At 37.3% G+C, this 23,915-nt stretch overlaps 2 protein-coding genes across 4 annotated transcripts; both read right to left on the bottom strand.

Annotated features, from left to right (window-relative positions):
• Positions 1 to 1,287: 1,287 nt before the first annotated feature.
• Positions 1,288 to 6,673, bottom strand: ist1 (IST1 factor associated with ESCRT-III). Of its 3 annotated transcripts, none has more exons than XM_026268195.1 (10): positions 6,528 to 6,673; positions 5,634 to 5,730; positions 5,355 to 5,535; positions 5,188 to 5,275; positions 5,021 to 5,104; positions 4,503 to 4,613; positions 4,234 to 4,419; positions 4,033 to 4,131; positions 2,732 to 2,780; positions 1,288 to 2,652 (listed from the first exon to the last, which is right to left on the bottom strand). In XM_026268195.1, exons 2-10 carry the CDS (start codon positions 5,719 to 5,721, stop codon positions 2,486 to 2,488), a joined length of 1,053 nt encoding a protein of 350 aa, XP_026123980.1. In that variant the 5' UTR covers positions 5,722 to 5,730; positions 6,528 to 6,673; the 3' UTR covers positions 1,288 to 2,485. The 3 variants fall into 3 exon arrangements, with proteins under 3 accessions (XP_026123980.1, XP_026123982.1, XP_026123981.1); XM_026268197.1 differs by having other exon boundaries at positions 2,732 to 2,741; XM_026268196.1 differs by lacking the exon at positions 6,528 to 6,673 and adding an exon at positions 6,344 to 6,366.
• Positions 6,674 to 9,989: 3,316 nt separating this feature from the next.
• slc22a31 (solute carrier family 22 member 31) lies at positions 9,990 to 21,957 on the bottom strand. Its single transcript, XM_026268194.1, has 9 exons — positions 21,465 to 21,957; positions 19,316 to 19,419; positions 18,821 to 18,975; positions 16,556 to 16,724; positions 15,999 to 16,144; positions 14,902 to 15,010; positions 12,854 to 13,068; positions 12,515 to 12,626; positions 9,990 to 11,205 (listed from the first exon to the last, which is right to left on the bottom strand). The coding sequence occupies exons 1-9, from the start codon at positions 21,852 to 21,854 to the stop codon at positions 10,773 to 10,775; spliced, it is 1,833 nt and encodes a 610-aa protein (XP_026123979.1). The 5' UTR covers positions 21,855 to 21,957; the 3' UTR covers positions 9,990 to 10,772.
• Positions 21,958 to 23,915: the final 1,958 nt, after the last annotated feature.

Raw genomic sequence — 23,915 nt, 5'->3', positions numbered from 1 at the left:
ATGCCCGGCCTCTGAAATCTCCTCTGGGTCTGTGTGTTTATACTTCACAGAGGTGAGATCCTGAAGGGACGCTCACAGGCAGTGGATTTGTGTCCCATGTCCCGTGTCCCTGTCTCTGTGCACCTCATCCTCTCCTTCAGGCAAGAACGGGAGAGCTGGAGCCAGGGTTGCCAGGTTTCACAACAAAGCCCTCCCAAATTGCTACTTAAGACTAGCCCAATCACGTTTTGATGGGGATCCCATGTTAAAAATCACATTCCGGTGAGGTAAAATGCATGTTTCTGGTGGGGTTTCCCTAGTAAAGTTCGCATTTAAGGGGCTAAATATCACATTATTGAACCCGCGGAGATGAAAAACAACCGCGGCAACAGTGTTAAAGCCGTGAAAACCGCGCACTTGGCAACACTGGCTGGAGCTGTCCAAACTGCTCACTATCTACTGTAGTAATAGAACGAATACCCAAAAATAATGTGCATGTGGCAATCTGAGCCCTTTTAAAGAAGTTTTTCTGCCAAAATAACCCATGTCCCTCGAAGTCCCCTCAGATGACAGTATTTCATAAGGCTTTTGTGAAGAAATAATTAGCCTATATTATACACACAAAAAGAACTTAAAGAAACTTAAAGAAAAATAACACACCAAAAAATAACAATATAATTTATATAACACACTGAACTATGTACTATCAAGGGGTTTTTTCATTATCATGAGAGCTGTGCTGGTCAAAATGTTTTGCTCTACTTTGTTGAAACTGACTCAGTGTCTAGTTTAATGCTATTGTGTATCACACTGAACTTTTTTCAACAGTAGGTAAAAGTTTACTGAGAAAATCTGTGAGAAAAAAAAATGTACGTCTTGCCATTACAATTCATGTGCATATGGCAAAACACGTGCAATTTGCTTAGATTGATACAAAATAATGCATGAACAATTACGTTTTCAGAGATCTTGTTGTTTTGTGGGGGGAAGTCTCAATAAACAGATTGAGAAAAACAGTAACGTTAGAAAATTATTATTACACAAATTGTGTTACTTCACCCTCTAGTGGTTATAAAGTGTAAAAGCCGATGGAGCGCCATAACGCCACAAGAACAGCCTAACGCTTGTATGTATGTAGATAGATAGATAGATAGATAGATAGATAGATAGATAGATATTCATTTATATGTATTCATGCTAACTAATGAAAAAGACTTACAGCAGTTTAGTAAAGTTCATGTTGTTGTATCTTTCATTTGAGCAAATTAAAATTTCTCATTAAATGAATCATTACTTGGGTGAGAAGTATAAGTTATGAGCAAATAGACTTTATTACATGGCATAAGATTTGTTTTCAATGCAAGCTAAAGTCAGTATCAACATAAAACACAAATTAGTGTTATATAATCAAGTAGAAATCAACCAAAACAACACTTTCAAAACTTAAGACACTGACACATTAAACAGTCAAATCCTACAACAAGTAAGTCAATGATATATGATGAAAACCCTCACCAAAGAAAATAATTAGCATGTAAATACTTATTCAAATGTGGAGTCCATGGTACAAGCAGGCAGGAAAGTCATTTCCCAGAGAAAGGCAACAGCTTTAGGTGTGGAAACTAAAGCAAATTCAGTCCAGAAACACACACACACACACAAAGACAGGACTAGAAAAGGAGTGTTATTGTAGATAAAATACAAAGCCTTTCCTTTTGAGTCAAATTAAGATGGGTGACATGAGTAACTACGTTAACAGAAAAAAATTAAGAAATGCCTAACTTTAGGACACAAACATAAATGACTCTAAATTAAGTAATCTTTTCTTCAATTCTGTGCTTAGTTCACCAGAATCAAGCACACTTTGGTGTTCACAAAACCATCACATCAAAACACATTCTGTCAATAACAAAAAGCTGAGTCACTTCGCACAAACATTGTGATCCACTTACAGTCCATGACAGTTGTTTGCAGAATCATAGTTCATTACACAACTCTGGGTGTAAATAATGGCAACAGGTTAAACCTGCTTTTCCCTAGAAAAGTCTGAGATTTCTGATTTGCTGGGGGAAAACTTATACATAGTTTTGTTCTTTGTTTTTTAAAGGGGTAAATTGCCAAACGACGAAATTATAATCTAATCTTTAATATAAATATTCAATAGACTTCTCAGGTGCTCATACAAGGTGCACAGATTATTACACTACAGATGATTAACTAGTTTTAATTGTCAGCAAGGCCCTCTAAGCAAAGTGCTCATTCAAAGGAAAGGAGATTTGTCAACAGTCCATGTTAAGTAAAGGTCTAAAATGAGCGGATACATTTCTGCCACTGCCATTCACAAGTGTCTATACAGCATCCAATCCTTCATTGTGTTAAGTTACAAGCGTTATATTACACCTCCACCAGAAGACCTGTGAGTATGTGAATATGGACAGGGTACATTGAACTATCCTCGTGTGGCAGCGGAGACAGATGTTCTGACTCCCAGATGTGCTCTCTGTAATTAGGTCTTCTTCTTGAGCTCTTCAAAGCGTCGTGACAGGTCGTCGAAGTCAATGTCGTCTGATGTGTTGGCTTTCGCTCCGAAGGAGGAGGCTGGGAGTGTGTCGGGAACAGATGGAAGTTCAGGAAGAGAAGAGTTGTCATAGATCTGAGCAGACGGGGCTGGGCCTGGAGAGAAACACAGCTTTAGAAAGAAAAGCATCATAATACAAGCGATAAAACAATTATATTGGGACAGAACGCTTACCTGGGACGACCTGGGAAGGATTAGATGGTTTGACAGATAACTCATCGATCTTAAAAAACACATGAAAACATGTTAACAGCTTATACATACACAGCAACTACTGCAAAGAATCAATACTGCTGTGGTGATGCTGTGAAGGATTAGAATTGTGAACCATGCACGGAGTTAGAACAGGCCACGGTAGTGAGTGAACCTAGTTAATAATTGGAAAACCTGGGGTCTCATTTATAAAGGTGCGCACAGAACAATCCTAAATGTTGAAGTACATCACTCTCCAAAATGTATATAAAACAAACTAATGCTTAAATGGTCATACATACAAAGAAATTCAGGGATTTGCTAAATGCATCACTTTAGAAATTACAGTTTATCTTAAATTCATGTGCAATACAAACATGCATATTAACGTGACTGAACGTACAGTACAGCCATAAATATCCCTATATGGAATGCATACATTTTTATTTTTAGGAATTTACAGAATTCCAGGAAATTATATACAATTAATGAATTAACTGCAGTGACATAATTATATTAAAAAAACCTGCTGATTTTCACATATAATATTAATGCATTTTGTGATTGTATGTGTATCTTTACATTCTCATAGTCAATGCTGGATTATTTTAATTACTGAAATATGTGTGTACAAAAATAATCTTTACACATGACATTCAATTGGCTATGCATAAAAATGCTTTATGCAGTTTTTGGCTTTATAAACTCAGAAATGCATGGAATTTATGATTTAATCTGATTATATTGTGCGTTTTATAAATGAGGCCCCGTTGTCAGTATGTTTGTCAATAGGAAGGATTTGTTGGGGTGAATGCTTCAAGGTGAATGTCACGAAAAGCAAAATCAAAAGAAAATTTTTTGCATTTTTGTATAATGACAATGTGTGTATTTTTAATAATAATAATACAATGTCTTACTGATCCAAACAAAATGCTTCAGTTTATTTAGGCAAAATACTATTTTTCTTTTCATTTTACAAGACCAATATGAGATTCACCTTTTTAATATATATTTGTGTGCACATTTTCACATATAGCATATGTACTTAAATACTTAAAAGCACTTCCCCAAAAAAGCCATACACTTGGTGCAAGAGAGATCAGAATGTAGTGTTTCCGATCCTCTGCGGCCCGTAGCACATGCCTGTGTGAGATCAGAAGACTGACAACAGAGCAGGACTAACACAGCATGTCAACTGAAACAAACTACTCTTCCCTGCAAGGTGAACAAGTCGTCTCCGTCAGTCTGGAAGGGTGGGAGGAGTGGTGATCACGTGCACTTACAGATTCATAGGTGGGTGGGCAGCTGGGCAGCTGTGGGGGCTGCCCTCCTCTCACTGGAGCCTGGAAGTTGCTAAAGCCAACAGAACCATTAAAGGCCTCCTGTAGGGGAAACGTTATTTTAAATGGATCTCATCTCACAGCCAAACAATCAGACTTCTTAGATCGGTCAAGTAAAATGAGTTAGTCAGTGGTTGGTCTTACAGCTCCTTTGGGCGTGGGGTAGTTGAAAGCTGTGGGCATGGGCATGGGCATGGGCATGGGCATAGGCATGCCTACAGCGGGAGCTGTAAACCCTCCTCCACCTCCTCCTCCACCACCAGCTCCTGGCTTCTTGAAGTCACTGTCCACATCAATCAGATCGGCCTCTTCACCCAGACACACCTCTGGCTGTGAATGATACAAATAAGGAAAGTTGCTGCTTGTAGAGATGAGAAAGTTGAAAAAAAACGGAAGGGGAAACTGATTCCTACCCGAACCATGGCATCAGGTTCATAGGGAACGTTGTAGTTTTTGGCAATCTCAATGAGGTAACGCTCCACCAAAATCTTGGGAGGGGCCTCCACGCTCAGTTTGTGCATAAGCTACAGACATAAGGTGCGATATGAATTCACAATGACTTAAAAGCAGCTTTATAGAACCAGCTCCTTTGACATTTTTGATATTCTGACTTTGCCCTGGCTCAATCCATGTTCACAAGATCCATTCACACCAATGAATAAAACCAGAACAGTAATCGTAACGTTTTAATTAATGATTGTTCGAACTCCATAAGAATAGGGAAAATCCACACCACAAATGGAACATAACATGTGTGACCCTGGACCACAAAACCAGTCTTAAGTCACTGGGGTATATTTTTAGCAATAGTCAAAAATACATTGTATTGCTCAAAATTATAGATTTTTCTGTTATGCCAAAAATCATTAAGTACATAGTACTACGAGTTCGATTTTGTGCCCACCACCTCTAAACAAATGTTTCATCATACCCTATCATTAACTGTTCCAATCTGATTTGTCCTGCATAGCTTTCCATACTCTTTGCTGTATTTGGCGCACAGCTGATCTGAAACCTGTGAAAAGAAGGGAAAGAGTATATACCAAAGTAGAACTACATCCTAGAAATAGATTAAAGACAGACACAAACAAAACCCACAATCTTCAGTTCTGTCACTTCTGCTTGCAGGCGAGGGGCAGCCCAGATGAGAGTGGACACTGCTTCTTGTAGTCCAGGGTCCAGTTCTCTGAAAAGAGAATAGAAAAATTCAAGAACATGGAAGAAATAAAATCACCTTTAAAACAATAAAATAAAACGTTACTCACTTCATGGACTGTATTAAGCCAAAACGGGTGATCAACAAATCACAGTATAACTCCAGGATCTCCATGGCCTCCACCAAATAATCCTCTCTGATGATGTGCTCGACTCTGATTCTCGCACGCTCATCTTTGCCGGCCGACAAGTAGTCTGCGATCTCCTTGCGAGCCTTCTGGGCTAATTCAGCTAATTCAGATCAAGCGAGTTCAATTCCGTTAAATCAACTAAACTCAGAACATCCCAAAACTTAAAACAATATGCAACTTGTAGACAACCAAACTTACTTTTCTTCTTCTCAAGAAGTTTGAGGCGGTTTATGACCAGCCTGAGATTGACACGAAGTCTCTCGGATTTAAACCCTCCAACAAGCATGATGGAGACCTGTGGAGAAGAGCCAAACATCAGGTAAAAGGGGCAGAAAAGACTCAAATATCTCACATGGCATATATCAAGCATATATAGATTTGCATTCGAGATATGCCTCCTGTTTGGTGAGTGACGTCACTGACATGTAATGACAATAGAACAAGTCAGCTTTTAGAAACCTCCTTTAGTTTCGTCTAACACCCAGGAACCAAAAAAACAGTGTAAATGATAAAAGTAATGATACCAGTAGTCCAAATAGTGGCAGGCTTGTGGTATCAAATTACTCCGACTCTGTACTTATACTGTTGTACTGAATGATTTATTCATCATGGTGTCTACATAGTTCTCCCAATAACTACAAAAAAACGCCATGGTAACGTTACTCGTTCCAAAATATTGTAATAATCTTGCACTTCTTGTTGGTTACCCTCTTAACGTTACTTATTTAGAAACAGTGGATCAATTGTTAATTCGAGTCTATGCTGACTGATGACTCTGATTAATGAGAATCACAACAGTTGGCCAAAACAAGAGTAAAATGACATAAAGCAGAGAAACGCAGTAGCTGACTGACAAGCAGTCACATGTTATTACTTATATGGCTCTTTACTGAACGTACCGAACGTACAAATTATATTTGAATAGATTTTCGGGTTGTCAGAAATCTGACTGTCCAAACCAGGAAGAGACTCGACTAGCCGCTGGAGAAGCTAAATAAAGCACTCAAGATCCTACAGATACTGACAAATCATCAAAACATCTTGAATATCTCATAAATATCGTACAAAACATATAATAGATATCATATTTACGTGTCAGTTTCTCTTCAGACGCAGGGAAAGAGTCGGTTTCGATTAGAATGTTTGGGCGACTGCTCAGTGCTCAGTTTGCACTCACTTCCGCATTGGACGTGACTTAGTCCGTGACGCCACACGTCACATGATCGCCAGTGGAAAATCGCGTGTGAGGGGAAACCCCCGTCACTAGGGTGGACCAGTCACATGTCTGTAATGAGGTCATGTTTATGATATCGTTATTGTCATCACATGACAAGATAGTCTAGATATATATAGATTTGTAATGTTTTATACTGGAGTCTCTTATGCTCATCAAGGCTGCATTTATTTGATTGAAATACAGTAATATTGTGAATTATTATTGCAATTTCTAATATTGTTTTCCTATCTTATTATACTTTAATTGGTTTCTGTGACGCAGCACTGCATTTTCTGATATAAAAGATACTGTAATAAATCAGCATATTAGAATGATTTCTGAAGATCATGACACCGAAGACTAGAGTAATGATGTTGAATATTCAGCTTTGCTTCACAGGAATAAATTATATTTTAAAGTATATTAAAACATAAAACGGTTCAATTGCAATAATAGGCTATTAAAAAATATATGTTTTTTCTGTATTTTTGATCAAATAAATGCATTGATGAGCATAAGAAACTTCTTTAAAAAAACATAAAAAATCTGTCCACCCCAAAAAATGAAGATTCTTCATTTACTCACCTAAGCCATTCCAGATGTATATGACTTTCTTTCATGACATAAACACAAAGAATCCACATAACACAAGTAAACTCTAACTCATGAATGTATGACAGTTGATCGAAAGGGATTGTTAATAGACAAAAGTAAAAATTTGTCTCATTTTTTGTTTCACTTCAAAAGATTCAACCACATAGGTCAGGTGGGTTACTGTCATGGTAACTGTGTGTGGTTTTAAAGCACCTTTAGGAATCACAGGGATGGATTATTTGCCTAAAAATCGTAATTTGTGTTTAACTGTCCAGTAGAAAGAAATTAATATGCATCTGGGACAGCATGAGGGTGAGTAGAAGATGAGTGAATTTTAACTTAACAATCATATGCTGTTGGTATGCTTATCCAAGATCAATATAGACTAATAAGAATAAAGTACAACCTATTGTGTACTTGTGAACTATGTGTTTTAATCTAGAGCTCCAAAGAAATTTAAATATTTGCATAATATCAGGTGTCTGATGATGTGTCTGATGGTTCAAAACTCACTCCGTTCCCTGGAAATTTAGAAAGGACATGTATTATACTGTTGTGTAACCATTAGATGGCTGTATATCCCTATATATCCCTGACTGTGTATACCCTAGTTGTTGGAAACTAACAATTACTTCCATTTTGAGGAGTAACTAGTTATGTACAACATTTTATTACATGCAACTAAATTACAAAATAAATGTAATTGTAACAGTTACTTATGAAAATGTTAATGATTAGGAAGGGGTTACATTTGAATATTTTCACACATTTAAATTTGATTGATTTCTTTCCCAAATTGCATTGACTGCTCTAAAATATGAGACATCAATGTTTCATGAGTTTAGGACCCAGAACAGGACACATGCTTATTCTGTAACTGTTTCCCTTCTGTTTGGTTTGATGTATATGCTTTGTTTTTTTAGATGAGCTGTTTTGGTCTTTTTTTTCGTTTTTTTTCAAAGCCCTTGTTAGTTTCCAGTGTTTTCTTTCATGGCTACAAAGATTTGATTTCAAAAACAGCATCATAGCTATTTAACTGTATCTTATGATTTTAAATCTTTATTTAAGCTAAATATGATCAAATAAGGATTGTGTGGTGGCCATGCTTTAAAAATGTTATTAAATATTAATTGGCTATTTGAAAATATAAGCATTTTTCTTCAGGTTTTATCTATCAGCTTGTTTGAACATGATACTTAGACATCTATTGAAGAAGAGGAAAGGTGTAAATATGGACACCTCTCACCGCTGCTATCATTTGGAGACAGTGAGAAGCAGTCTTTAAATGACACTTTACCACAATAGTGGAAATTTATATTAGTTGGTTCAGTCCCAACTGATGACTTATAAAAAGGTGTCTCATGACCAACATGTCACACAAGAAACATTTCATGATGGGTAAAAGCAAAGAGCTCTCTCAAGGCCTTCGCAACTTTATTGTTGCAAAAACATACTGATGGCATTGGTTACAGAAGGATTGAAAGAATGGAGTAAAACAAATGGATGAGAAGAGTTGTCCAAGAGCCAAGGACCATTTGTGGAGAGCTTCAGAAAGACCTTGAATTAGCATGTACAATTAATTCAGTTGGCTCAACCGTCATGTGGCCTGTGTGCACGCTCACCATGCAAGGCTCTATTGCAATGATACGAAAAAAGGATGTTGAAGCTTGTTTGCAGCTCAACATAAGGACAAGCCAGTGAAATACTAGAAGAATATAGTCTGGTCCGATGAGACCAAAATTAAACTCTTTGGATGCCATAATACACACCGTGTTTGGAGGTCAAGTGGCACTGCACATCACCCTAAAACATCATTGTGGAGCACTGGCAAAATTAATATAATTTAAGGAAGGATGAATGGAGAAATAGACTGAGACATTCTTGATGAATATCTGCTGCAGTCTAGCAGGATGATGAAGATGAAACGAGGTTAGACATTCCACCGAGACAATGATCCCAAACACACAGCAAAGGAAACTCTCATTCGGTTTCAGAGAAATAAATTAAAGCTGCTAGAATGGCCAGCCAATCACTTGACTTGAATCCAGTAGAAAATCTATAGAATGAACTAGAGATCAGAGTTCATAGAAGAGGCCCACAGAGCCTTCAAGATTTGAAGTCTTATTGTGTTTAAGAATGAGCCAAAATCTCACCTGTGTTTCTCCATACAGGAGGCGTCTTAAAGCGGTCATTACCAACAAAGGCTTTTTTACTGTAATAAAGTTCATTAAGCATATTCAATACTTTATTTCCTGAGTCATTCCATTTCAATTCACAGAACTTAATTTCTGAAATTATTTGTATTGTTTTCATGGTATGGATGGATTAGTTGGATTGTTACCGACATCTGGTGAAAATGTCATATCAACATCCCTTTAGGAATATATTTACTGAGAAAAATGGATATGTGTTCAATACTTATTTTACCCGCTGTATTGTGACCACTAACTGATATCAGACAACTGTGAACATCATTAAATTAATAGTGAAAGTATTTATACATTAATTTAGGGGTAAGCATTTCATATTTGTCATGTAATGGGTTAAAAAAAAAGTTTAGGAACCACTGCCATAATGCACACCAAATACACTATACAGCTAGAAAATATCTATAAAGCAGTATGAAGGTTGCACTGAATTAATTTCCACATCTCTGCCAAAGGGGAGAAATGTGTACACCCAGTGTCCAAATTTGCTCACTTGTTAAATATTAGCTTCAATATCAGAAATACAAGGAGTACTACTTCAGCTTGGAACAGTAAACAGTTTATTTCCATTTCAAACATAGAGAATAACAAATAACAACAGAAATAGAAAAGCAAAAACAATGACAAAAACAGTTCCCTTGCTTTGTCAGGACTGGTTCAGTTCTCGCTCAGCTTGACACATGAAAAAACACAACTTGACATGCAGACAAAACACAAAAGCAGAAAGATAGGAATGTGATGCCACAAATCTTCACAAGGGATATTGAGAAATCAAATCACATTCCAACATTATAAAGAGAAGACATTTCCCAAGTGATCCTGACGTCATCGAGAGCCATTCATTCCACTCGGAGGAAATAAAACTATGATACTGAGTGGACTTTTTAGCAGCCCTCAGAGAACCACCAGTCGGTGAGGTTAAGTAAGCTTTTATGCTTTTGTCACAGGACTACACTAATGAGAGACATGAGATGTGCCCACTAAGTGGACAGGCGATGGCTCTCAGGTGACTGTTAGTGGACATGATACTAAAAAGTAAACTTCACTCAAACATAAAAGGAGAGACATGATGTTTAAGCTCATAAATTATGGACAGAGTCTCCCAGCAACATCTGTGCATAGAGCTGGGATTCCTAACCAATACAAAATACATTTACAAAGTCACAACAAACTGAAAACTTCACCATTCATCAACCAGACACTCAACATACTCCACATTTTAAGCACCAAGACGACGTCTTCCCTGGGAAAAGACGCAGTGGCCAAACTTGCCATGCGATGAGATGAGGTCCTGCGTGTTAAAACAGCTTTGGTGAAATGCTAGGACGAGTCGTTATTGGCGTCTGGAGCAGTGCCATTACTGGCCAGAAGAGGCGCTTGTGGCGAAATGGAGATCTTGTACGGCAGAGCATCTTTGGTGAGCATCTTTTTGGTGGCAGTGACGAGGCGGGAGTAATTGTCCCGGTTGTACTCGGCGCTGTGTGGCTGTGTGCGGAGTAAGGGTGGGTTGTCCCGGCTGATGCGTGAGAGGAAGAGAGGAGGACGTCTTTGCCGCTCTCCATCTTTAAGCGAGTCTGGCAGAGGTTTGTATTTGCTCTCTGGCAGCAGCATGATGCACAGGACAGAGAGGACGGCGAAGGAGGCAAAGATCACGTGATGCAGGAAATAGCCGCCGTTATTCTGCAGCTCCATTAGTGAAGAAGCAGCCATTCCCACGCAGCCTGCGGCCATGATCAGACCCAGTGTACCACCGCTGAGAGAGACATGGAATTATTAAGCTTTTTAAAAAGAAGACTCTTCATTTATTTGATCAAACATACAGTAAAAAAGTAATATTTTGAAATATTATTACAATGTAAAAGTTAAAAAAAAAAATTATATCTATAAAAATTATATATATATATATTTTAACATCTTATTTATTCTTGTGATGTTGAAGTGGAATTTTCAGCAGAATTTACTTCAGTTTTCAGCATTACAAGATCCTTCAGAAATCATTCAATTTTGATGTTAATAACTTAACCTTTAATTATTAGTAATGGTTCTCATTATTATCAATGTTAGAAACTGGTAATATTTTAGCAAAAATGTGATAAATTTTTTCAGGATTCTTTGATGAAAGGTAAAAAGAACATTTATTTGAAATAAAAGCCTTTTGTAATATCATAAATTTAACTTTTGGTCAATTTAATATTTCTTTGCAGAATAAAAGTATTCTTATATTTTTTTTTCTTACCTGATCATTTCAATAGTGGTGTGTCAAGTTTCCACAAACAAAATGACACAGCAAAAATGCTTTAAATCATTGATAATAAAAATTGTTTCTTGAACACCAAATCACAATATTAGAATGATTTCTGAAGAATCATGTGACACTGAAGACTGGAGTATGGCTTCTGAATATTTAGCTTTGCCATCACAGGAATAAACCACATTTTTTAATATTCCAAAATAATAAAATAAACTGTAATAATAATGTAATAATATTTCACAATATAACCGTTTTTAGTGTAATTTTTATCAAATAAATTCAGCATTGGTGAGCATAATATTTTCAAAAACAAACAAACAAAAAAGCTTAATCAGTTCTTTTGAACAGGTTTTATCACTCTCTTTTTTTTTTTACTTATTTTGCAACGCTGCGAATCTAATCTCTGTAACTCTGTGTGTTTGTTTTGTCACATTTCATAATGTTTTTTTTTTTGCTACTTACCTGCCACAGGACTATTATTTTTAACATAGTATGGAGTTTACAGGCTAAAATCATTTTTATACTTCAGATAGTTGGCTAAGCTGCATTCGAAGCGGTTGTAAAACACTCCCTATGACCTCATTATATCAGAATGACTGCAGTATTACTACACTTGTGTGGCTTGAAAACCATTCTGCTAAACATTGCTTGAGAACTACATTCCTTGGCGGAAGACTGAATAAATATATACATATGTAGAAACATATGTACATATAGAGACTGCAAACCTAAACTAAATTCTCTACATTATATCAATGCATTACATTTGTGTTACATGCCACAGATGTATGTAGTAACTGTTTTAGATTACCGGACAACAGTTGGCATGACTTCACTGCCAAAGAACACACTGAGCATGGCCAAAGCCTGAGACGAGAGCAGACCCACCACAGACAGAACCAGAACAAGCCCTCCACGCAGGTCTGAAACAAGACAGTAGAGACTGAGACTCAGGAAAACAAATACAAACCAAAAACCATAGGACAGATCCAAAAGCTTTCCACATTTACACTGAGCTTGTTGTGATTGCCTTTTCAATAAAGCATGCATGCCATAACTTCTTTGATTTTAAATTATAAGGGAAGTCTAGTTTCCCCCCTAGCTCCTGGAACAGCACATGTCTTTGTGTCACGCTTGAAGAGGATCTTACATTGCGTGAGGGCCAGCAGCAGCAGTGAAGACAGCCCCGTGACTATTGCTGCCAGCAGCAGCATCCCCCTGCGGCCAAAGCGGTCCACAGACACACACAGGAAGATGCAGGCCAGAGCTCCGGTCAGCACACGCAGAAAATAGCTGAAGTAGAAGTGTGGCGAGTAGATATGCAGGTTACGTGTGAAGCAGTACTGGATTCCTGTGCCAATGAAGCTGAGGACGACAAGGAAAACTTTGGTTAACGCATTAACTGTCAATGAGAAATACATTTGTTACAGAATTTATTCATCTTTGTTGATGTTAGATAATACAAACCGTTTGCTTTTAGTTCATTTTAGCTCAGGTCCATTAAGTAATATTAACCCATAAAACTGTCAGTTTTAATGATGTATTAGTAAATGCTGAAATTTAATTCAAACAATATTTACAAAATATAATCTAACACACAAAACTGAAAGCAGGATTTTGCTAATTTATTGTCAGAAGTGTACCCAGTTGCACAGGATTTGCATTAACTGCAAGAGCAAAATGAGCATTTATCAAAATGTGCTATATTTTTGAAGAGTTTGTGTTTTTTCGGTTAAGGGGGGGTGTGATGCTATTTCATGCATACTGAGTTTTTTACACTGTTGAAGAGTTGGATTCCCATGCTAAACATGGACAAAGTTTCAAAAATTAAGTCGTACATTTGAAGGAGTATTTCTGTTCCAAAAATACTACTTCCGGTTTGTCACAAGTTTCGGAAGGTGTTTTCGATTATGGCTCTGTGTGACGTTAGATGGAGCGGAATTTCCTTATATGGGTCCTGAGGGCACTTCTCCCGGAAGAGTGCGCGCTCCCGTATAGCAGAGCATAGACGAGACATTCACTGACAAGAGCGAGAGTGAAATGTCACAAAAGAAGTGTGTTTTTGGTTTCCAGGGCAAGACAACCCTGCACAGATTACCAAAAAAAACAGCATTAAGGGACCAGTGTATGGATTTTATTTTTACAGAGCATCAACGGAGTAGTGAAAGTGTTTTTGTTTGTTCCCTGCATTTCGAAGATGCTTGTTATACAAACAAGGCCCAGTTTGACGACGGATTTGCGTATCGTTTATTTCTTAAGGATGATGCAATCCCTAGAAAAAGGGTCACGATCGTGTGTTGGAGCTGCAGGCGGTGAGTAAAACTGCTTCAAATATCTCTGTGTTGTTAACTTAGCTATCAGCGTGTAAGCACATCAAGTAAACCTCTTGTACACCTTTAAAGAAAAAAAAAGACGACATAAAGTGGAACTTAGTCATTTTCCAAAACCGCTAAGTGTAACGGAGGCCAGCGAGTTAGAGCTGTGCAGGTAAACCTCTCAAGAGACGCACTAGCAACAGACGCTAGTGGCTGTAGCCATTTAGCCTCCTTGTTAGAGGAGACCCGGGTTCGAGCCCCGCTCGGAGCGTCAGAAAGGACCCGGGAGAGAGGGGTTACATAAACAAATATATACAGTTTCAATACATACCACATAGAGACGGTGTTATAGTCATTGCTGCTGCTGCTCTCGTTCAGTTTCAGCCTCTGGATCTGATTCTGGATCATAAATAAACGGCTGAATCTGACTGTAAGCCATGGTTTGTTTTGGATGATGGTTTTTCCCTCACGGTAATGTCACAGCTTCCACATCCTCTCAACCCAAAAGCCTACTGGCGCTCGTGATTCTTTAGCTCCGCCCACACGTCACGCCTCCAGCCGGTTGTGTTTTTCCGGGAAAAATCGGTACAGACTATCTTTCTCTTATGAATATAATAAAACTAAAGACTTTTTGGAGTTATGAAGGATGCAGTACTACTCTATAGGTACTCAAGATTAACAGGAGATTGAGTGAAAACGAGCATTTCACCCCCCCTTTAATATTCTGCCCACAGAATGAAGGAGTTTGTGCCGATTCACTTATTTCCATAAACAGCGATGAATGTTGGGTCTAGATTTCCACAGCCGTTTTTTATATTTCATACTTTAATGTGTAATTGAAGTTTGTGATTGGCTTGCAGCCACATTTTCTAGTGTAACTTACAGAGTGAAGCCCAAGATGAGGCAGTTCTTCCAGATGACTCTGGTGTGACGCAGCTCGACAACGTGATGATACTCTGGCTGGATGTGTTCAGGGAACACCTCATCTATCTCTACAGAAGAAGACCGAGAGAATGTAAAGTAGAGGGTTAAAGAGTGAAGAATTCTATCAGTTTTTTCCAGGAACACCTGACCAGCACATTCCAAACAAAACATTCTCTGTGCTCAATTCTTTCAGATTAAACACCCTAAATGGCTCTATTCACCATCCATGATTTGCTGTAATGTAATTCAGCCAGTGAGCAGGCTATCATTACTGCATGCCATAAATATCTCTGACCATCTCTCAGATGCCATCCTCGGGACATGGGTCCTCAAAACTACATTCTGGTGATGCACTGACTGTTGGGTAGTAATTTTCCATGAAGTCTGCATGCAAACTTCTGATTTATTTTGTTCTATTTTTATAAATGGGGTGTTTTAATTAAGACATGACTCATTTGGCAAGACAGATGCTCCAAAAATCTGTATGTGTATGTCCGAGTCTCCTCTATGGCTCTGTCCCAGTACCCACGCTTGCGTGAACATGACAGGAACTAAATACACATTGTCGGCTAAATACCAAAGCTCAGTGTCCATTTACATTATATTTAGTCATCTAGCAGACACTTTACCTCTAAAAGCAATATTTTGAGGCTACGCACGTAATGAATATGTATTTATGATATTAGTTACCAATAGTGACCCTTGAACAGGTTCAGGATTTGTGCCAAAATCTGAGGGAAACTCAAAGTAAATAAAATTTTGTAAAAACATGATCATGTTGTGTTTCCCATCACATAATCAAAAGTTCTGCACACACTTGAGGTCTTAACGTCCGTTTGAACACTTAGACTTAGTAGAGGAAATACTTAAGAAACAAGTGCAAATGCTGCAAGTGTGAGTTTAGGACAGGCCCTATGGTTTGTTGGGATAGGACAATATTGGGCTGAGAAGCAATCATTTGCAAATCTGGAATCAGAGGGTGAAATAATCTAAACTTTTACTGATTAAAGCACTTCTTAGGTCAGTAGCTGATGTTTGTAATGCTGAGATTTTTACCTGACAGCAGTGTTTCAGCGGGGTAGAGCTCATCACTAACACACATGCCATTTCGTGCTGAAAAAGACTGGAGACATTTCTTTGCTTGAGGAATCTGAGATGTGGCGATGAGCCAACGAGGAGATTCTGGGAACACTGAAGCACAGCTGTTGCCACATTCGCAACACACACACACACAAACACACGTTACAAACAATCATTTTATTATAGATGCTTGGTCTTAAGTTATTAATCTGTCTTAATGTTGGTGATCCTATGGGCTTGATGTAAATATTATAATAGCTTTTTGAGTGAAAGAACAATACACTAAATGTTCTGTAAAGGCTTACTCATGTTTACATCTCACATGACATAAGGGAAAAATAGCTTTATCATAGGATGCACTTTAATCTGAACTCGGCAGCTATCCAGTGGATCAAATGGTTATAACAAATCATTAAATACGATGGGCTTAGTACCGACTCATTTTCAGCCAAATGTCTGTAGTGAATTGAAACGTGTACAAAAGATCGTGAGAGACTGAAGGACATGAAGACCACAGCATTTATCTGACTCACCACCAATAGGAAAGGAGTAGCAGCAGGGGCAGTGTGGCAACAGCCTGAAGTACAGGCCAATCACGGCAAAGCACGGCAAACCCTGGCAACAGGAGCTCTGCAAACACGGCAAAGAAGCCACTGACCATGGACACCATGAGTCTGTGAGGAGGGTCACACCACTCCAGTCCTGAACCATGTAGAAAAAACAAAAGAGGGAGAATGAGAGACAAAATTGTGAAAGTTAATGTATGAATTTGGTATGTCAAGGAAAGTATTAAAGATAATTATTGGTGAGCGTGACCTTAACTCTAGAAAAAGGTCAGTCTTTTCCTACAGACTCGTACATAACAGGAAGTCCCCATGTCCTCTATCCAATCATTGTTCCTAAAGTCTTGCAGCACAATAGACCAATCAAACTACTCTTCACTCTTTTGAAATTGTCCATATTGGATTTTGGATACATTTGACTGAATTTATAATTGTTCTGATCTTGAATATTTTACAATAACTGTAGACCAATATCAATTGTGAATTTACATAATACAGGAATAATAAGGATTTTTTTTTATGTTGTTAAAAAAGAGCCTCATGCTCATTAAAGATGCATCTATTTGATTTAAAAAAAAAAAAAAAAAAAGAGTAGAAAAAGTGATCTTGTGAAATATTATTACAATTTAAAATAATAGTTTTAAAATATAAATTATTCCTGCAAAGCTGAATTTACAGCCATTACTCCAGTCTCACACGATCCTTCAGAAATTATTCTGATTTGGTCCTCAAGTATTATCATTTATTATTGGTGCTTGCTTATTTATAATGGTCCTTATTATCAATGTTGAAACTGCTTTTGCAAGAAATAGCTTCACTGTCACTTCTGACCAATTGAATGTGTCTTTAATGAATAATTTGAATTCTTGCTGGTATAAGCACAATATAAGCAGCTGAAGACTCGTGTTACACCGAAGACATTAATAATAGCTGCTCAAAATTCAGCTTTGCATCACAGAAATAAATTACAATGTAAAATATTTTAAAACAGAAAACAGTTCTTTTAAACAGTAATAATATTTCACAATATTACGGCTTTAACTGTATTTTTGATAAAATAAATGCAGTCTTGGTGAGCATTTTTTGCCAGTAGTTTACACATTTCTTTGTTAAAAATAAATAAAGTGAAGGAAAAACATCCAGAGGCCAGTATACATGGAAACTCTTACAACGCTCTTATTCTAAAATTTGGACAACAGTAATGATCTAGAATGAGTAGTTGTGCCTTGACATTTCACATGACATAATAAAAGCAGAAAAGATTGTGTATGTGGCTGTGTTTACATCCAGCTTCCTCCAGTTCCTCTTTAGAGACAGCACAACCCTGACAGCACACTAAAGGGGCTTTCATGTCGGAAAGAGCACTCTGGCTAACAGTCAACATGCACATAAACACTCATATAACAATCACAGGAAGTGTGGGAAAAAAAACCCGGACAGTGGAAAGAACAGAAAGTAGATCTTGTCCGATAGACACTTCATGTTTACTCTCTCACTTCTGCAATGATAAGACAAAAACACAGAACAAAGACACAGTAGACAAAACACCCTGAACTTTCCTCAGTAGATCACTCAGAACGTGACGTAACAGAGAGAGTAGTTAGGGTTTGAACAGTGTGTTCGTGAGACGGCTGTTCCCTGTCGATCGCTTCACCCCTCCCCCGCAGATGGAGAAACCCCACCGAACATTCCTCCTGTTGCCCTTCCAAACCCGACATCAAGCAATAACACACTCCTTATCAGAAGTGCACTATTGAACAAGTCTGAAGGGCTGATCTCGCAAAACCTTTCAGGAACATGATTATATCACATAAACACACACACACACACACTACAGTCAAATGTCTACTCTACATATTTTTACTGTCCACATTTTAGAATAATTTGCTGGACAACTGTTGGCTGCTTTATCTTCACTTTACTTAGTTTTAGAATGAAATTCGAATTTATGGAGATTTTATATTTGGCTACCATATTAAGAAGAAAACATTCAGTCAAATGTATGCAAACTTTGGGTGAAATTATGTTTGTAATATATATATATATATATATATATATATATATATATATTATGATTTAAGTAACTTTAAGTACATTTTTCGCCTAGCAGAAACTATTCAATGTCCCTTACATTGCAAAACAACTTGTGTACAGCAGACATCGTTTTGTGTCTTATCACTGTCTTATCGGTTGCATACTTCAAATGATGGAGGTCAAATGATGGAGAGTACTTGCGTGCAATATAAGAAGACAAAAACACTCCGGCTAATGTCGAGCCTTGGCAGAGTCGAAGAAATGGGAACGCAGAAGGACTGTTAGAAAGACAAGACATGATTCCCAGCAAGCCCGAGAGAACCACTGAGAGCAGCAGAACACAGCGACGACCCAACCTGAGACAACACACAAACACACAGAACATCAGCACGTCTGACACGCTCAAACAAGAGCGGTGCATGACATTCAGCTGAAGTTATCCAGACAACAATTTGAACTGATTACATTTGCAGATATTCTGCTAGGGCACTGTGATCTTGAGGAGAACTGACTGACTTCACTCGCTAATGATCACCTTGACAGTGATTTAGAAGTTTATTGCAAAAACTTTCTAGCATCATTCATTTTCTTTTTAAAATTTAGCATGTAATGCAGTGAAGCTTGTGCATTTTAAGTACAAGCATTTTCGAAAACAATGAATACAACACAAAGTAATGATAAGTTAGGGAGACTCACCAGTCACATATAGTGCCGAGGAGTATATAGCCCAGGGTCCAGCCTGTCATGAAACATATGTGTTGGAGAGGAATCTTCCAGTGGTCAGCGCACACCAAGTCCCACTGTCAGCATGAAGAGGAAAGATACACACTTCAGTTCAACTGTCTTAGAGAAATTATTCAGGGGGAAACAAACCAAACCACTGCAAACTGGCATGACTTGTTTTTCCCCAGCAGGGCAGTGTGGTAAATATGCTACCATACCAATCCTGCAATATGGAAGCTGGTTTAATGCTCATTCAAGGTTGTTTTCCAGCCCAAGATGCTCTGGAAGGTTAAAGTCAGCTGATCAACTATATGGGCTATTGTGGACCAGGTTTTGACTATCAATAACCAGCAGTAATAATGAGAAAACAAACTAGAAACTATGTAAACCCAGCTCTAACCATCAGAAGATGCTTGAGTTGGATATTACATCATTTATCACTATGCTGATGTTAATCAAATGTATTTGGAAAACTGAAATCAAAGAAATATTTAAATGCTCCAGTTTTTAAATTTGGAATCTGAGGTAGGCTGAGGATGTGTAAATGCTGCTTTCTTTCTATCCTATTATGTGATCAACGTCTATTATTACATTACAGCTAATGTGAAGCCATGCTACTCTAGTCTCACAAACTTTCTCTACCTCATTCTGCTTTCACATGGATCTTCCTAAAAAATTCCACATAAAAGCTTTTTTTTCCTAAGCATGGAAAAGGAAACAAACTGCTAGCCAAGGTCACACAAAAAGCTCCAGCTATGTACCTCCTGTGGAACAGGAACCCAACAAGGACTTATTCACCACTGCTCCCTGGGCTTTTAATGATGAGGATCACAGCATTTTCTAATCCCTGAATAAACATTTCATCTCATGACTTCACTGTAATGAAATCACAATATTCTTAACCAAATGGGTGGTCAACATTAACAAAAAGAAAAGCTGTTCTTTCGAACATGTACAACCCATATGTGAGCCAGTCATAAAGCTACATTTTTTTTCAATCAAGATGAATAAATCAACTGACAGCTGAATAAATAAGCTTTACATTGATGTACGATTTGTTAGGAAAGGACAATATCTGTCCGAGATACAACTGCACTAGTAAATATTTGAAGTGGATCAAAACATTTCATCAAAATTGTCCTAAAACCAAGATGCGTTCTTGTCTTAGGACAACTTTGACGAAACTTTTCTGATCCACTTTAAATATTGACTACTATATTTGAAAATCTAGAATCTGAAGATGCAAAAAAAAAAAAAAAAAAAAAAGTAGAAAATAAGAAGAAAATCTAAATATTAAGAGAAATTGCCTTTAAAGTGGTCCCAATTATGTTCTTAGCAATGCATGTTCCTAATCAAAAATTAAGTTCTGATATATTTACAGTAGGAAATTTACAGTATATCTTTACTTAATATCCTAATGATTTTTGGCATAAAATAAAAACTGATGATCTTGACTCAAACAATGTATTTTTGGCTATTGCCATTTATGACTGGTTCTGTGCTCCAGAGTCATGTTCTGATACATGGACTTTAACTAGACCACGATGGTCACAGCTAATATAGATGGATCAGCCTAGCAGATTTTATATGAATTATAATAAGTATTTACATTTAGGAGGCTTATGGAAGCACACACTTTTACTTCGCTATCGAAAGTGTGAAAGTGACAGGAACAGTTCTATTTTTGTATACAGCTAGTTATAAATTATATACTCAAACCCACACCTCTAACAGAAACAAAAACAAAAACAAAAAAACACTTAAATTGTTTTAAACAATTTGAAATCTCTTGAACTGATTTTGTTTTTTTAAACATCACGAAAATATGGTTTTGGAGGATTTTGTCAGGTTTATCCCACTTCTGGGTACAAATGTGACCCCAAAACAGAAGCCTCACAAACTACCCCCCAGTGTCACTTTTTGGATACTTCCCTAAAATAAAATAAAACAAATGTACAAATTAATAATGATCACAAAGAATGCATAAAACGCGAAAAAAAAGGCAAATAACACCACACTCGACTAGACTCGACTATAGGAAACTCACAAAGCAAGTGATTTCATACAAGTCTTGTCTGAATGCTCGAGTGGACTGCTGGCTTTGCTGTGTTTGCATACTGACCTCGGTCACTAAATTGTTGTGTAGTCCGGCGGGTTTGCCGTACTCCCATCCTCTGGTGCACGGCACCACGTCCCTCGGCTCGCTCTCCGTGTAGTTGCTCGTGTTCAGCGGGTATTTGTAAAGTTCACAGTGACTGAACCCAGACCCCTTCAGCCACGGGATGCTGAGGTTGAGGTACGCTTGTCTGGAGAGGTTTCCGAGAAGAGAAGACGGCGGCAGTAACGCCAGATCAGGTTTGCAGTGGTAAGACTCGGGAACGAGCGTGAAGAAAACATCACTGAAGAGATTCAGCGACACCGCAAAGTTTGGAAACCAGCTGAAAAGCGTTATAATCCGGTTGTATCTCCCATATCCACCAATCTGAGGGTAGATTTTAGTTTCAAATTCCATAACTGTAGTCCTTATCGACGGAAACAGTTGTTTCTCAAAGACATTGCCCCTTGTAGTGCTGAGGAATGAACTGACGGAGGTTTGAGAGCCAAGGAACACATGGAAGTTCGGTTCATTCGGAAGCGGCTCATAGATCCGATTCACTGATTCTTTTGAGTTATCGCTCAAAAGTGTTCTTTGGCTGATTATACATGGGTCAGCTAGAAAATTAAATAGAATAGAAAAATAGTAGAGAAGGCTAGTGTTAGAGGCTTTATTTGTTAAAGAATACAAACAGTTAGAAAACGAATAGAGAGTGCAAGTGTTAGAGCGTCAATTGTTTATATAACGTTATATATATATATATATATATATATATATATATATATATATATATATATATATATATATATATATATATATATATATATATAAAACACATTTTTTTAAATTTAAAAAAAAAAAAGTGATGTATCATATCATTTCGGACGTCAGCCGTCCTACTCTCTTAGATCGACCATCAAAAAACATAATCCTTAGACAACTAATGTGAATGTGACCCTCCTGACTGATCATCAATATATTTATTATGTGTATACAGTATAAATACACACATATGCATGTATATATTTTAGAAAAATATGTTGTTTATATATTAGATATATTTATATATACTAACAATTATATGAAATAAATACGTAAAAATACGTGTAAATACATATTTTTTTAATATATATATATATATATACTGTGTATTTATAAATACATTTTAAATTCAATTGAAGTTTATTTGTATAGCGCTTTTTACGATACAAATCATTACAAAGCAACTTTACAGAAAATTAAGTTTTTTTTCTACAATTTTTATAAGTGGTGACTGTCAGTTTATGTGCATATGGCAGGAATTTTTGGAAAAATCAATTAAAGACGCAATCAAACAGACGAACACTATTAACAGAAATTATTATATGATGCAATCACACTTGTAGCAATATTTGTTAGTTCGGTTTGTTGATTCAGGGTTAGCATCATCTGAGGTCCTCTGATGGGTCAGCATCATCTCTTCTCAGGTGTTCTGGATCCAGACTGGAGCTTGTGTAAGTCCTAGTTAACCACGGGATGTCAATCACGTGTCAAAACAGAGAAACAAATGGAGACATCATTAGCGTAGCTACTGTTCCAACAAAGTAAAATGAATTAGTTTAACTCAAGCTAAAGCATAATAATGCACTTTTGATCCGATATAACTGCAGTCCAAAATTATGAGATGCATTATTCGAATGTTTGGCGAAAGAGATGTGTTTTTAATCTAGGTTTAAACCGAGAGAGTGTGTCTGAACCCCGAACATTATCAGGAAGGCTATTCCAGAGTTTGGGAGCCAAATGTGGAAAAGCTCTTCCTCCTTTAGTGGACTTTGCTATCCTAGGAACTACCAAAAGTCCAGATATAGTCCATAATAAATATACACAGTACGCACACATATTATGTAAACAAAAATGTTTCTTTTGGATGGGATTAATGGCAAATAAACTCTGACAGCACTAATACAAGTATCCTTAAACACACACACACAAAAACACTTTTTGTATTCCGTTTTTCTTTTTATTATATAATTAACATAAGCAAAAAAGGCCTCTAGCTTGCTCTATTCTTTTTCTATTCTATCGGTTTTCTTTTTATTATATAATTATAAAAATAAAACCTTGCTGCATGTTAAGACTTATTAAAGCACTTGCATATCTTTGCTCTTTTGTTGATTTTTATTTCTTCCATTGTCCTCATTTGTAAGTCACTTCATATAAAAGCATCTGCTAAATTACTAAATGTAAATCCAAATCCATTTGTGCAACTGATATGCTGCAGATAAGCTGACTGTGGGTCAAGGTTTTGGCTGCCAGTCAGTGACTCTCTTGGTCTGTCCTGAATAGCAACATGGCTGCACAAACACTGGTGGCTTCACTGTCTGATTCGATGAACAATCCTTTTATTTCTGCAGATCAGGACACAACACTCACTTCACCTAGTTACAGCTCAGTGTACCAGCAGATGAGTCACTGTCTGTTCAAAGCTGAATCACCTTG

Source organism: Carassius auratus, chromosome 7, assembly GCF_003368295.1.
Source record: "Carassius auratus strain Wakin chromosome 7, ASM336829v1, whole genome shotgun sequence".
Lineage (NCBI taxonomy): Eukaryota > Metazoa > Chordata > Actinopteri > Cypriniformes > Cyprinidae > Carassius > Carassius auratus.
The sequence above is the reverse complement of the archived record's forward strand: the minus strand, read 5'-3'. Positions and strand labels throughout refer to the sequence as shown.